This window comes from Trichoplax adhaerens, genomic scaffold, assembly GCF_000150275.1.
Source record: "Trichoplax adhaerens TRIADscaffold_4 genomic scaffold, whole genome shotgun sequence".
Classification (NCBI taxonomy): Eukaryota; Metazoa; Placozoa; class Uniplacotomia; order Trichoplacea; family Trichoplacidae; genus Trichoplax; species Trichoplax adhaerens.
This window is the reverse complement of record NW_002060946.1, coordinates 913,166-927,609: the sequence shown is the minus strand read 5'-3', so window position 1 is coordinate 927,609 and position 14,444 is coordinate 913,166. Positions and strand designations below refer to the sequence as shown.

The 14,444-nt window shown below is 31.2% G+C and overlaps 2 protein-coding genes across 2 annotated transcripts; both read right to left on the bottom strand.

Annotated features, from left to right (window-relative positions):
* Nucleotides 1–109: 109 nt before the first annotated feature.
* Nucleotides 110–4,868, bottom strand: TRIADDRAFT_55223 (uncharacterized protein; the record flags this gene model as incomplete). The annotated part of the gene is made up of 16 exons (XM_002111301.1): nt 110–239; nt 323–426; nt 526–595; nt 774–885; nt 984–1,098; nt 1,170–1,212; nt 1,327–1,443; nt 1,809–1,873; nt 2,354–2,412; nt 2,667–2,790; nt 3,103–3,226; nt 3,370–3,435; nt 3,659–3,882; nt 4,310–4,383; nt 4,545–4,586; nt 4,766–4,868. 16 exons carry the CDS (start codon nt 4,866–4,868, stop codon nt 110–112), a joined length of 1,572 nt encoding a protein of 523 aa, XP_002111337.1.
* Nucleotides 4,869–6,917: 2,049 nt separating this feature from the next.
* TRIADDRAFT_24608 (uncharacterized protein) lies at nt 6,918–13,919 on the bottom strand (the record flags this gene model as incomplete). The annotated part of the gene is made up of 23 exons (XM_002111300.1): nt 6,918–7,087; nt 7,176–7,274; nt 7,350–7,398; nt 7,529–7,606; nt 7,741–7,863; nt 7,984–8,031; nt 8,168–8,259; nt 8,404–8,464; nt 8,562–8,637; nt 8,741–8,875; nt 8,976–9,028; nt 9,104–9,184; nt 9,284–9,337; nt 9,491–9,629; nt 10,371–10,546; nt 10,638–10,749; nt 11,138–11,224; nt 11,329–11,442; nt 12,076–12,189; nt 12,755–12,852; nt 12,979–13,185; nt 13,388–13,576; nt 13,695–13,919. Coding segments are annotated over 23 exons (2,580 nt in total), but the record flags the coding sequence as incomplete, so codon positions are not given.
* Between the last annotated feature and the right edge of the window lie 525 nt (nt 13,920–14,444).

The following is a 14,444-nucleotide window of genomic DNA, read 5'->3' as shown; positions in this document are numbered from 1 at the left end:
GAAATGATCGTGTACGTCAATTTTTCTTCCATCAGTCATTTATTGGACTATCGATAACCTTGGATTTCATTAGAATTCATTTAGGATATGATTATGATATGTACATCTCTTAAGATTTATGAACAGATTGTATAATTACAATAACAATATCATAAACAACTGCAAATAAGAAATAAAAGGCCATCAAAAAGTGTAATATATACAGAATTTTCCCCATCGGACAAGGCGTCTTTAAATTGCTAAAGAAGAATAAAGATAATCTGCTTATTAATTATCTGAAATTAATGCTTTAAAATGTTGTAATATCCTAATCATAATCAACCTGCTAGCATGCCGCCTAGCCTTGTAGATCATCATAGGTATGAACAATCCAGCTTGTAAATTGATAAAAAATGATCCTACAGAACTTAGGATTGCTATAAATGCCTGATAGATTATAAAAGGTAATTATACATACGGGTATATCGTTGCACGGTAAGTAATTTATTTGTGCAGGCTAGTAATATAAAACGATATATATATTACCTTTGGATTAAACATTGCAACTATAAAAGCGATGCCAAATGTAAGGATATAGACTAGAATTTTAGTAATCCTAGAGTAGGGTGATGAAAGATTTAAATAAAAAGACTTTCATAATTATAATATGGGTAATAAAGTATACTTAAGCCGACTAGTTTTAGTATTATCGCTAATTGATATTGATAAAATTGTGGTTATTGGAAATTTAAGAGCGTATGATACTGAGTAAAATAAACTTATAATTGTTTTACCATAGCCAATTTTTTTCCGTAGTAGTGCGAACCCCATCTTCTACTTGGGCAGCTGCCTCCTCAGACATTCTCGCTTTAAAGTAATTCCAGATTGTATCTAACGTTCCACACACTGAAAAAGTGCCAAAGCAAGATAGTAAGTTTAATACAATTTTTACCTAATTAATTTTAATCTAAAATAGTAGCTAATAGCATAAGGTTATTTCTCACATGTGTGCCTTAAAGCTGATCCTAAAGTTAAAAATGAGACGGTGATACTGATAACGATAAAGATTTCAACCAAACTAGCAATCCAATCGTACTTCGGATAATGCTGTCGAAGAATCTATATATGGTAGATTTTATTTTTTCTTAAAGTGATCACAGCAGATAAATATTTCGTAATTACAATTTTACCTCAGTTAATGGAACAGTCGATATTTTACCGTTTCTTTCTGCCCTAAATAGCGCAAAAAATCGAAACTTTAACCTTACTACTACGACGCAATAATACTGTTATTCGCAGGCGACGAAATGATTTACTGGAAGATATCAAAATTTCACCACTATGTACCATGCTAAGGAAATGTTGCAGTGTCCTGCTAAGGTCGTATTCTGGTTATCGGGTTGCATTATAGTTGGCTGGATATCAACACATCGTTGAGGAACAACCCCAAGCACAGCATACGACCTATAAAGCGATATTCAAGATCCTTATATTGCTGTATAGCTAGTTGGTATTTGTAATGTATTAGGAAGAGAAGCAGCTAAGTCGAATAAATTTAAGTACGGTAGTTTACTATTCGATCAGACATAGCACAACGGAACTGATAAGAGACAAGATAAAAATTGTAGTAGAGTAATCAGCTTAAGTAGCTTATTTACATCATAAAATGCACATTATCAACTACGCTATAAATGCTATTCATTTTATAAAGCCATATTACAGTTACATTAGCTCTCACTACTGATATTCAAGTCTGTTCATGAACGATATATCGTATACTGTATTGTTATGGCAATATAACTAAATAGTTCTGATAGAATTATCCATACCAAAGGAGATTCAAGATCACCACCGTCCCTAACGCACTTATTATGGCTGTATTAAATAGGACTACCTGCAAATTTAAGATTGACTGATATTAAGTATGATCATAATATTTTGCATAGAAAGAAGTTAATATATAGCTTGCTCCTCTATTTCTTAAAAAGATATAATGTCAAAGCTCGTAAAGTATTTTGAGTTAAAAGTTTAATGATATCAAAATTACTGTATTGCGAAATATATACAAATCTTAAATGTTAGAAAAGATCTGATACTTATTTATATGTATCCAACTATCAAGCCTAGCTTTGAAAAAAACTATACAATAGCAATATAATTACTCGATGGAAAGATATTGTTAAAAAAATGTAATAATTGCGAAATTTAAAAGCTGTTTATAATAATTCCGTTTATACAATATCATAATCGCTTTGAGATGAATTATAAGAAGACACTAAAGTAATCAAGATCGAACTTACTTGCATACCGTATTAAAATGATATATGAATATCAATTCCGTAGCCCAAAAAAATAGCGACACAATTTTACGTACCTCTCGGGTATTGAAGCGGATTCTAGCAAAAAGCATGGGCATGATCAAAATGATACCACCTTTTTAAAATAGAAATTGAAAATTTTCGATATATCAGAAAAAGCTAAAAATAAGTTCGCAGTTGTTGATGGTACGAATTTTAGGCTTAATAATTGTATAGCAAACTATATGTCCATCATAACTTTACGGCAATCCATTAAATTCATTTACTGGATCTATCCATTGAATAAGTATGCTTAATAGAATCATGACCATTCTATGATATCTCTAAAGTAGCGTAACTTAGGCTAAAATAACGACATAGTAGTTATACCGAGGGAAACTGTTGTCATTAGAAAAGACGAGCCAACATAGCTCCAGTTGTTGTGTATTGGGAGATCAATTTTTAAGCCAACATAAAAAGTAACCGATACCTGTTGATCAACAATATCAATATCCTATTAGAAATACCGTTTGAAATGTTAACAAATTATGGCCAATTTAATAATCTTTGCTTATATGTATCTATTTGGTTTATAAGTATTATAATATCGAAGTAAAGTAACTAATTAGGAATTATTAATATTTCTGATCAATCTTAATCGAAGTTAACTTAATAATTATAGTACGACGGATGATACAATTGGCGTGATTTGACGCCTTATAAAAATAACCTATCGTACAATATTCGAGTAAATTGATCTAATCCATTCATGATATATTATAATCAAATTTTAGGGATAAATGCAAAGCGTATCAGAAGATCTCACCGTAACTACTAAGGCAATACATTTAACGATTGTTAAAACAGAGACAAAAGGCTGAACAATTTTTCGAAGGAAAATGATAACAGCGGCCCAACTCCATACAAAGATGGATATCATCACTGGTAATCTAATCAAGTAGTAAGAAGATAGTATTAAAAGAGGAGTTAATGACAACAGTAACCGTTAATAGGAATAAATTTTATATCTGATTACTTGTTATAAGTATTAAATTAGTCACAAATCAGAACTGTAGGTATGATATAATCTTACGGTAGTTCAGTTATCTCTGAATAGGCCTGACCACCGGCTAATGCAAAGCTGATCAAGATAGATAAACTGAAATATCGTAACAAGAAAAATGAGATAGGGATTACTAAATGAAGGTTGCTCGTTTGTATATCTGTGCTGAGTTTCCTATTATAGTTTTATTCTTTCCGATTTAGGAGTAGTACTATCTATCATTCTATTACTATACTACTAAATTTAGATTAATTATAGATAGAAATGATAACTGCTGATTTAATAAGTACGGCGAAGACTATAAATAACTCTAACGTACAATGTTGCAATGACTAGAATATCAAACAGTTGATAAGCTCCAAAGGGTAGAAAAAGTTTGGAAATGGTATGTAGGCTAATTTCATCATCTTGTGTTTCGTCTTGATCTTTATCTTGCACCATTAAATCCTTTAATTCTGCAAGCTTATGCTCGATGATAGCTAAAGCTTCAGTATTATTCGTTTCCGAGGTTAAAGGCGTTGAATCATCTTCAATACAAACAAACTGAGACAAGTAGAAATATCTTGTTATCCAATGGTAATATTCTAATTTCATTACTAGCCTGGTTCAGTAGGCAGATATCTGCTATAATAGATGATTAATTTATTCCACTAAACCGTAAATTTAGGATATCTAAAAGTATAAACCTACATCCTCAAATTGATTGGCTTCGTGGATTTTAATCGCTGATGCTTGTTGTAAAAGTGTAGTAAAGCATAAAACCAAAATTGACTAAAATTAAAGACTATAATTAATGCCAACTTTCCGCACAAAAATTTTGCATTCGTTTTAAAAGGATAAGAAAATAATTCTATACAGTTAGTTCATTTATTTTATCAAAGCAATGCTAACTTGCCGAAGAAATAATTTACGCTTCTTATTTCGATATATAGCAAATATCGATATAGTAATAGCATACATTTACTAATACCTGTGCAAAGAAGCTGATAATAAGATTTAAGATCAAAGGTTGCATGCCAGAATGAGACAATGTTACAGGCAGACCTAATAATCAAGAGATATTCATCAATAATGATGTACATTGAAAGGTACGCTATATGGAAGCTTTTGCCCTCCCCCAAAAATGAATGAAGTAAAAAGGATACTTGATTATTTGATATCTTGCTGGTTGCTGGTTACTTTAGCCGCAGTGATTAATTACTTACCGAGAATACCAATACCCAAAATAGCCGCAATACTGACAAAATCTAAAATGAAAAAATTGCCCATATCAGTAAAGAATCAAACGATCAATGATATCAGGGCTAAATAAGATCTCTATTACTGCAGATTCTCTCTATCGTAGTTTATTAAGTAAATATCATCCTCTACGTTTACGATTGATAATTTTTATCTATGAGATTTTTCTCCTGTTCATTATACTGACATGCTTGTAAGAAAACGGTCCAATGCCATCGATCGTAACGATTTTTACTTGATTCACTAGTATAGGATGTATTACTATAGCTGGATTGTCTTGAAGCGTCCATGATACGATGATGGAAATTAGCCTTCCTTCCTTACCCAAACAAGAATTCAGCCTTACTTTACCGAATAATATTGCTAGCAAATTAAATTGAAATTTTACCTTTAGTATCGGATATATACAGTATATATGTGACGGAGATTGTGGGCTAGATTGGTAAACCGTAAATTAACATCTGCTACCCTCCAACGTCAGTATTGTACAGTACGATGTTCTGCGGGCGGTCGAAGATCAACATTGTAAATATTGAAAGCCAAGAATAGTAACTGCATGATGTACCAACATACCTTGCTTCACTAATAACTTGACATCTGCACGTTCTCTCAAAAGTTAACTTACCAGTTCAAGGATAACGTTCTGGAACTGATTTTAATGTCCTTCATTAGAGTGCATGTCCGATTAATTATTAGTTTATTGCATATTAAAGGGCTTGCTTGCCGGTATGAACTAAATCATTGATCCCACCAGATCAGACATCCGACACATTTTCATAATATTACCTAAAATATAGGATCTAAGGGTAAGGCTTAGCGGGATTATTATTTCAATTAGGGTAGTAATTAATATTCCGTTGAAGCTATAGGATCACCATCACCGTTTCGTAAGGAATGGATGCCGTAAACTGCGATACTATTCTTACGGCCAGTAGATCCGTAGTATAGCTCTAATTATTTCTTCATTGGATCATTTAAAATAGCATTAATAATATCAACGTAACTGCACCACTATTGAATGAATGCTGTCCTCTTCTCACTTTATTCCATTTACTATTTTTAATTACTTCTACACGTAAACTAGCACACCTTCTTAATGGAGTAACATCGTCGTCAATTTTTAAAATCTTTACTGAACTGCTCCTACAATTAATTAATTAATTGTAGCTCTGCTGTATATCGCCTTTATTACTTTATCTTTTTTACCACTTACAAGTATTGTAATGGAGCCAATATCTCCGTTAATTGAATGTTATCGTCTTCTATCTAGCCCAAGGAATCATTTCACAAAGTATCTTCGCTATTGGCTTGTAAGACCGTCGTCACCCCTAAAAAGACAATACAGCCGCTCTTACTACAACCATTAATTACTTGTATATACTGTATATCCACGAAACATTGCTATATTCTTTAATAATATCTTCTTATCACTTAGAAGTGTTTAACAATATTATTGCTTCTATCGCCTGAATATTACTCCTTCGATATAGTACTACTAATCGTCTTAAACTATCTTGCGAAAGTAACACACTTTGTTATGGGCTCTGAACCCTCGATAACATGAAGATCTTGATTACATGTGATCAAATCAATGACATAAATCATAGCTATGTTTGATGAAACTCTATCAAATGTTTTACTTTTATTTTTCCAATCAATTTTTTCAATGTTTAGCACAAAACCAAGTCAAATTTATGTGCATAATCCACTTATGCGATAGAATCAGGTCATGATTAATTTTCGAAACAGTACAAATAAAACTTCATTCTAATATAAAGTTAACATGATTAAAAATATTCTTTTACGCCTGTTAGTATTCTTCTTATTATAAAACAGACGTAAAATGCTCGATGATATAAATGTTATCAAATGACTTGGAAATCAAAATTTTCTTCAAATTTATGGATTGCAAAAGAAATATATGATAAATTCCGTACTACTGCTATAATTATAAATTCTAGCCCGGCATAAAGTTAGTTGCCGTTATATACCTCAACATCAAGAAACAATTGTACAAATTTTAGAATTTTACAACAATCTTGTGATTGCAATGTGTAAGAATTAAATTCTCATGTATAAAAGTGGTTTAAATACTTGTATTTAATGAGCCATATATGCTCATAAAGATTGTTTAGCGTATGATAGACTACATGGTTCTATGCATCAAATTGCTGAGAACTTCTTGATTCAGTAGTATTAATTAACTTTAATTAGTAAATTGATTTGATCGTATTTCGACATAGTAAAATATCAATACATTATAAATATATAATCAACATATATCTATAAGGATTAATGTACATCATATACACACAATTTAAAATTATATATTGGTTAGACTACGCTGAGGAAGTTAATTCTTCGGTCAATAAATCTTTTATTACAGATTCACTTTGAATATTCACAGCCAACTTATAATCCTCTAGAGCTTCTTCTTTTCTCGATTGCTTGCCTTTAACATAGGCACGTCTTTTTAGAACTATGGCATCTTGAGGCTTTAACTTTAAGGCTGTAAATAATAATGTATAACCATGATTTAATATTGTAAGAAACATACTTACATAAATCGTCTATATATTCAAGATAAAATATCCTACCAATGCCATAATCATTCTCTGCTTCCCCATATCGTCCCATTATTGCAAGTAAGTTTCCTCGATTAAAGTAAGCATGAGCTCCATACGGGTAAATATCAACTGATACATGAATGAATATATTTATTAATGTAATTGTTATGAGACTTTGTAAATAATCAAGAAACAATGTCCTACTTGTTTTATTAAAATCTTCCAAGGCACCTTCGTAATCTTTCATCATAATCTAGAATTGATAAAAAGAAATAAATTTTGAGAATTAAAGCAAGATCGGTATAAACTTTTATCTGACTTACAAATATCCTTCTTGATCACTTTAAAAGCATTAATTACAAGTGAATCAGGAATTAGCTTACCTTAGCAACACCTCTATTATGAAGAGCTGACTCATCATTTGCATCAAATTCTAAGGCTTTGTCATAGTACATTAGAGCCTAATAAGTAATAAGTATAATTATCATATGACTAACATTTCCAAACTTAATAAAATATTGCAGTCATCAAACTATAAGAAGCACCTTAATTCAGTCAATATAAATCCTTTAATAAAGTAATTTTAAAGACTTACTTGTTGGAATCGGCGTTGAATAAAATATAAATTGGCTGCGTTAAAGTAGGCTAGGCTATAAGTCGGAGTCAAAGCTATAGCAGTTTGATAATCTCTCATAGCATTTACAACATCATTCCGAAACTGTAAAGAAGAATTAACCAGAAATATGTTAAAAGGGAGCCTTAAAATATAAGGATATAGTGAAAATAGTGTTGTAGTAATATTTACTTCTAATCCAGATGTACTGATCATCCTACTTACTAGATGAATTACTCCACGGTTAGTATAAAGTTCTGCTGTCTGCTTAATCTGTAAACATAGCAGCAGTCATAGTCCGACGATATAAAATGGAGAAATAATTTATCATTATTTTTTACTTTATTCGAAGATTTTTTAAAAAATTAATAGCGAAATAAATGCAATGGTGCAAGATTTATTGCCTAACCTTAATTGCTTGATTAATATCAGTCAAGGCTGCAAATGTATTGCTCATTTGTAAATTAACTACTGCTCTTCCTTCAAGGGCACTTATGCACTCTAAATGTAAAGAAGATGTTGATAACACTATTATAACATCATAGACCTAATAATAAGAGCCATTCAATTATTCCTCCCATGTCCTTCGGTATCAACAAAGCGAAATAAATCTAATTGGAATCAGTAGGCAGGTATTTTTCTTACCTTTATCTATATTAAGAGCGATCGTAAATTGATTCCAAGCAAGCTTGAAATGGCCATCGACCTGAAATAGTAGTCATAATTGTTAGTAATCAAGTTTTAAAGTAATATCTTGACCAAGTATATGACAAACGCCGAACAATCAAGAAATTAATTATCACCTGCAAACTATAAGCTAAGTTAAGACGTGCAGGTAAGTAGAAAGGGCTCAAACGTAAAGCTTTCCCATAATCCCTCCTTAAAATTTCCAAAAAGTTATCAACAATAGATTGTGAGATGTAAGAACCTTTATCAATGATCATACAGTAAATAGTTTATTACACGCCTATGAGTACATTACCTGCTGATAGCATTGTGATTCAAGGTAACATAATCCATCATTACATTTCCTCGACCAAGGTAAGCATCGAGAAAGAACGGATCTATAGCTAACGCAGCATTGAATGCATAAATTGCATCTTCATAGTATTGAAGGCTAATCCATTAAATAAAATCATTATCAGTTTGATAAAATAAAGTCTAAATTATTCAGTATTAGCTGCATAGTAATTCCACTCAATAACATCTCTACTCACTGATGATAACAACGACCGATGGTGTGGATGATTTTGACATCTTTTGGATTTTCCTGAAAGACGTAATAAAATGTATTAATTTCATGATTGCTGTAACAACAAATCTTATTCAGCTTTTACTTCATTACCTTAAAGCATAATAGTGTATCTAACAAGGCGTTTTCGTAGTCGCCAATTTCAAAATAAAGTAAACTGCGATTTTGCAAAACCTATCAAAGATAACGTTGATAATTATAATCGTATCAATAATATTTAACAATAAGTAAACAACGTAAGCAGGCACAAGTATAGTATCTTGGTATCTTTACCTTTTGATCTTCATCATTGTCGAGTAATTGAACAACTCCATAGTCCTGCAAAGCCTATATAGGAACGATGTTGACCATACGATTATATATTTAATTATAGTCCTCCGCCAGAGATTTAATTATCGCGATTAACGTACTCAATATTATTAATTTATTACTTAAATAAATAAACAAATAAATAAGATTAGCAACTTCTCATCATCGTACTTTATGATATTCTTTTAACTTCTGGTAGCAAAGTGCACGATTAAAATAAGCTAAAACGCATGTATGATCTATTGCAATGGCTTTAGTTAAATCTTTGGCAGCAAAGTTATAGGCTTTAATCAAGTACTTAAGTGCTCCACTATACATATAGGAACGGATAATAACGGCAAAAGATTAGTTTTAATTGAGAACAAAACAAGAAAATGTTATTCATTCAATTACCGATATAAATAAGCTCTTAAGCTATTAGGTTGCACTTCTATCGCTTCATTACAATTGAGGATAGCCTTATTATAACGGCCTTTCATTCCAAAATAAGCTGCACGACTTAGATATGCCTAGATTAGAGCGTTAGAAATTAATAGAATTTCCTTTTCTTTTCAATAAAATTATCAACCGTGCTTTAAAAGTGCACTAGATTAAATACCGCATAAATTATGTTTATACTTTCTCTCTTATCAACGCTGACCCAAAAAATGTTGAAATTAATACTATAATAGATCATAGCAATCATTTCTGATTATACCTGGAAAAAATTGGATTTGATAGCTAAAGCTCTGTTAATATCCTGTATAGCTCTAGGATGTTTTAATTTGATTCTAGTAAGCCCACGATGATAGTATGCCTACAAATCAAGATAAAATGTCTTACATAAAGTATGATTTAATAAAACAAGTAGCCTAAGAAAACGCAATCACCTGATAATGTTGAGGATCAACTTTGATAGCGCTAGTTAGAGCATCGACCGAATGTTTATACATTTTAAATTCATTATAACTTAAACCGATCAAATAGAATGCTTCAGCAGCTTCACGTGGCATGTCAATCAATTTAGTAACATTCCAAGGTGTCTAAATAATGTTAAGTTATTATAAAAGACGGTAATAGACATATAATCACAATAGATTGTATCAGCATTACCATAAGTTTGACAGCTTCCTTGAAATGATCAATAGCGACGTTGAAAAGTTTGGCTTTCATGCTAACTTTGCCAAGTAATAAATATAATGGTGCGACAGGCTGAGCTCGAATTGCACGATTTAAAGCTTGAATTGACTGTAAATACATAGCATAAATTGACGAATAAACCTTTAAAATACTCTAAAAATAAGTTAGTATTTATGATAATCGAGATTAGAAATATTACCTCGGTATATTCACCCAAGAATGAATAAACAGCAGCTTGTTGGGTGATTGATAAATCAACACCTTGGTTGAGATTGAATGCAAATCTACGATAGATGATTATAGTATAAATTCTACCGCACGATTACAAAATTGGCATTAAAACTTTTACTTGAGAACATAGCTCTTACCTTATATGTTGCCCTGCGAGATCAAGCTCACCCATCTGAAGTAGTAGTTTACCCTAGCAAGGTTAGACGAAAAAGTAATATAAGATGACTGTAAATAATAATCACAACAGTATATAGAATTAATGACTTACTCGATATAAGTAGTACTTAGGATTATCTGGTCGTAGATGGATAGCTCTGGTGTAGTCCTTCAACCCGAATTGTATCTACATAATGTAGTTAAAAAATATATCTATGAGTAAGTGTGTCTATTTACTAGTAGTGCTGACACATCTACTATTAGCTGTGTATTGTAGAGAATATATCACAGCATTTTTGACATACCAACGACTCATAGCAGTAAGCTTCTGCTCGGCAAACATAAGCTCTGACATAGGTTGGATCAATACGTATCGCCGATGTTAATCGTCGAATTGCACTGCAAGAAAGATATTAATTCATCAGCACTTTTCAGATATAAATTACCATACTTTCCATATGGCATAAAATATCTTGATACTCGTTAATTATAGCAAAATTTACTTGGTATAATCATGTTTTTGCCGCATGTATATAACTCCTAAATTGACATGAGCCAGCACGATTGTTTTGTCTAGTTTTACAGCGGCTTCAAAATCGCTCACAGCTTCCGGCCATCTATTGACCAGTAAGTGAATACAAATATTAAACAATTTAAGCTAATTATAAGAATTTAAACAAGTTTTTGATGGGAGATACTATATATTAGAAGATATGTTGTTACTTTGACTGTAAAAGAAATCTTACTTTGGGTATTCGATTATAATTGTATAGTATTCAAAGTGCAGCACTTTAAACGTTTAATTTACAAATTTAGTTATGCTTGTATGAAAACTGAATAATCTTCTACTACTCTATTAGTGATTAATGGTATAACATTTTTACAAATATTTATTAAAATTGCTATTAATTAAGGGTGATATAACGCAGCTCAATTTATCTCCTGCATTTGTATTACAGAATTTAAATTTAACTCAGTATTATATAAGAAATCTTTTCCGTCTTATCGGGCTATAGTCAATATGAAGAATTTACTCTACATTAAAAATGACATTAATTTTGCTAAGTACGGTACGCAGTACGATGCAATACTATTATGGCAAGAAATCAAATAAATGTGAAATCTTCACGGCCGCGATTTTTTCACACATTTAAAAAATTAAACGAATTATACTATAATACGATAAAAACTATGCGCATGACTAAAAAGGGTTGCAAAGTTCGCGGAATTTAACACATGCAAAAGCTAACCGTTTCATAGATGCGTATATAATACCCCGATGGGCATACGCCAATACATTATCATAGGAATCATCTAAAAGAATAGATGTGCTAAGATCTTGTAAGGCCATCTTAGGGTGGCTTCTATGTTGGAGAAATTAAAAATAATAACTACTATTAACATTTATTTACTTAGTTTTCTATTATAGCCTTAAGATAACCATGCTAGTGAGAAATATTTTAAGAGAATGATTCTAGTATGACACATAATTAAGTATGAATCGAAGCTAGTATTATAGTAACTGCTGCATTTAACGCCTTTTATAGCTTTACTACAACTATAGCAGTGGAAAATTTCAACAAGAAATCTATTTGAAGTATGGTTCTAATATGGCGCATAATAATGTGGAAACTATCTTTAAGATTACAGTAACTGCTGTATTTACCGCCTTACTACAGTTATGACAGTGGTAAAAGTTTACTATTGCTAAAAGTATGGTTCCAGTATGATGCTTAATTAATTAAGCACAAATTTTAAATTTAAGATTAAGTAACCGCTGCATTTATCACCTCTTATAGCATCACTAATACTGTGGCAATAGTAAAAATAATCATCGATAAACCGGTAAAATATGATCCTAGTAGATGCATAATTGATCAAGCTCAAATTTTAAATAAATAGGATTACAGTAACTGCTGCCACATTTACCGCCTTAAAATGCATCCTCTATGATAAAAAATTGTCGCATCGTCTGGATTAAAGTGAATAGCAATTGATAAATCCTTTAAAGCACTTGTAAAATTGCCCTTTAGTATAGAGATAAAACATGAAATAATTAATCTTTGCAGTATACAAACATGTTATCACTCGATGCCTACTATAATAATTTCTTTGTTTCTATAACTAAATTGAAGTTATTAATAAAAACACACTAATTGTGCTTGTGCTCGACCACGATAACTTCTTGCTTCGGCATTATAAGGTGTCATTGCTAGTAATTTTGAAAAATCGTTGATAGCACTTAACCAAGATCCTTGTTTAAACATATACATTCCATGCTTAAATATCGCTTCCGTTTTCGTGGGCATCAATTTGCTAGTTATCGCATAATCTTCTAATGCAGATAAGATGTCATTTTTCTACGGAATTTTCAATGTTAGCAGAATTAAATGATTCTATTAGTATTACGAGATTTCAGATATAGATGACTTATAATATTTATAATTTAAAGCTATCATGTTATTTTCTAATAATAACGACATTATCATGAGACTAAATAAAGACTATCGCTCATTTTTGGATAAAATCCGGGTATAACGATATTATATTCACAGTCAGTACCTTTTCATACATTTCAGCTCTTCTAAAATAAGCTTCTGCATCATCAGGATTTAGCCGAATTGCCTGCGTATAATTAATAGCTGCCATTGTAGCATCGCCAAGACGTCGGAATATTTCAGCTCTAGCTCGATACGCTCTAGCGTGATTTTTATTTATCTTTATAATAAAATTCAGATCATCTAGTGCTTTCTATATGGATTAAGGAGAAATCGAAATAAAGTTAGCAATTTTTACATACTTTAGATAAAGATCATGAAAATTATTAATAATTGATACACTAAGAAGAAAGCTAATTTCTAGCAATTACATAGTCCTCTCCTTGCAATAAATATAACAGATGTCTTTGCCAAAATGCATCCAAAAATTGTGGTTCCATTTTTATAGCAAGTTCGAGGTCTTCTTGTGATCGCAACAGTTGGCCAATTTTACGCAAAAGAGCTCCACGCCGTGATAAATTATAAGCTGTTACCTTATTGTGCAATTTAATTTCATCATCTAAAGTACCGATTTCCTTCATAATAGCCTTCAAAAGGGTAAAGATTAAAGGATTTCATTTTTTTTAAGTAATGTATTCAAATAGATCATTATTCGTAAATCATTGTCTAAGAATTTGTAAGAGTGATAAATGATAGGGCGTCACCTCATAGATCTGAGGATTACTATCTTTAATAATGGGATCTAATTCCTCGATATTAAATCCTTTAATTGTAGTTGATTCAGCCTCGACATTTTCTTCTTCTTTTGGTGCCACACTAAAGTCTAGCAACGCATGAAGGTAAAATCAATATTAATAATTACTAGACAGGATAAAAACTATAGCCAATACTAGTATGAGATTGTCTTCTGCAAACTATTTATTAATGTATTAAGAACTTATTTGAGTCATAAAGTCAAATGTAAAATACCGAATTCTATTTCACTAGGTGGATAAATTTCGTCAAACCATTTTTCCCATTGTTCTTTAGTGGAATCATAGGAATCTAAATTGCTTTACATATTACAGTAAAAATCTTAGACACTATATTAATACTAATAATTTAGCCTCATAAGAGCTACT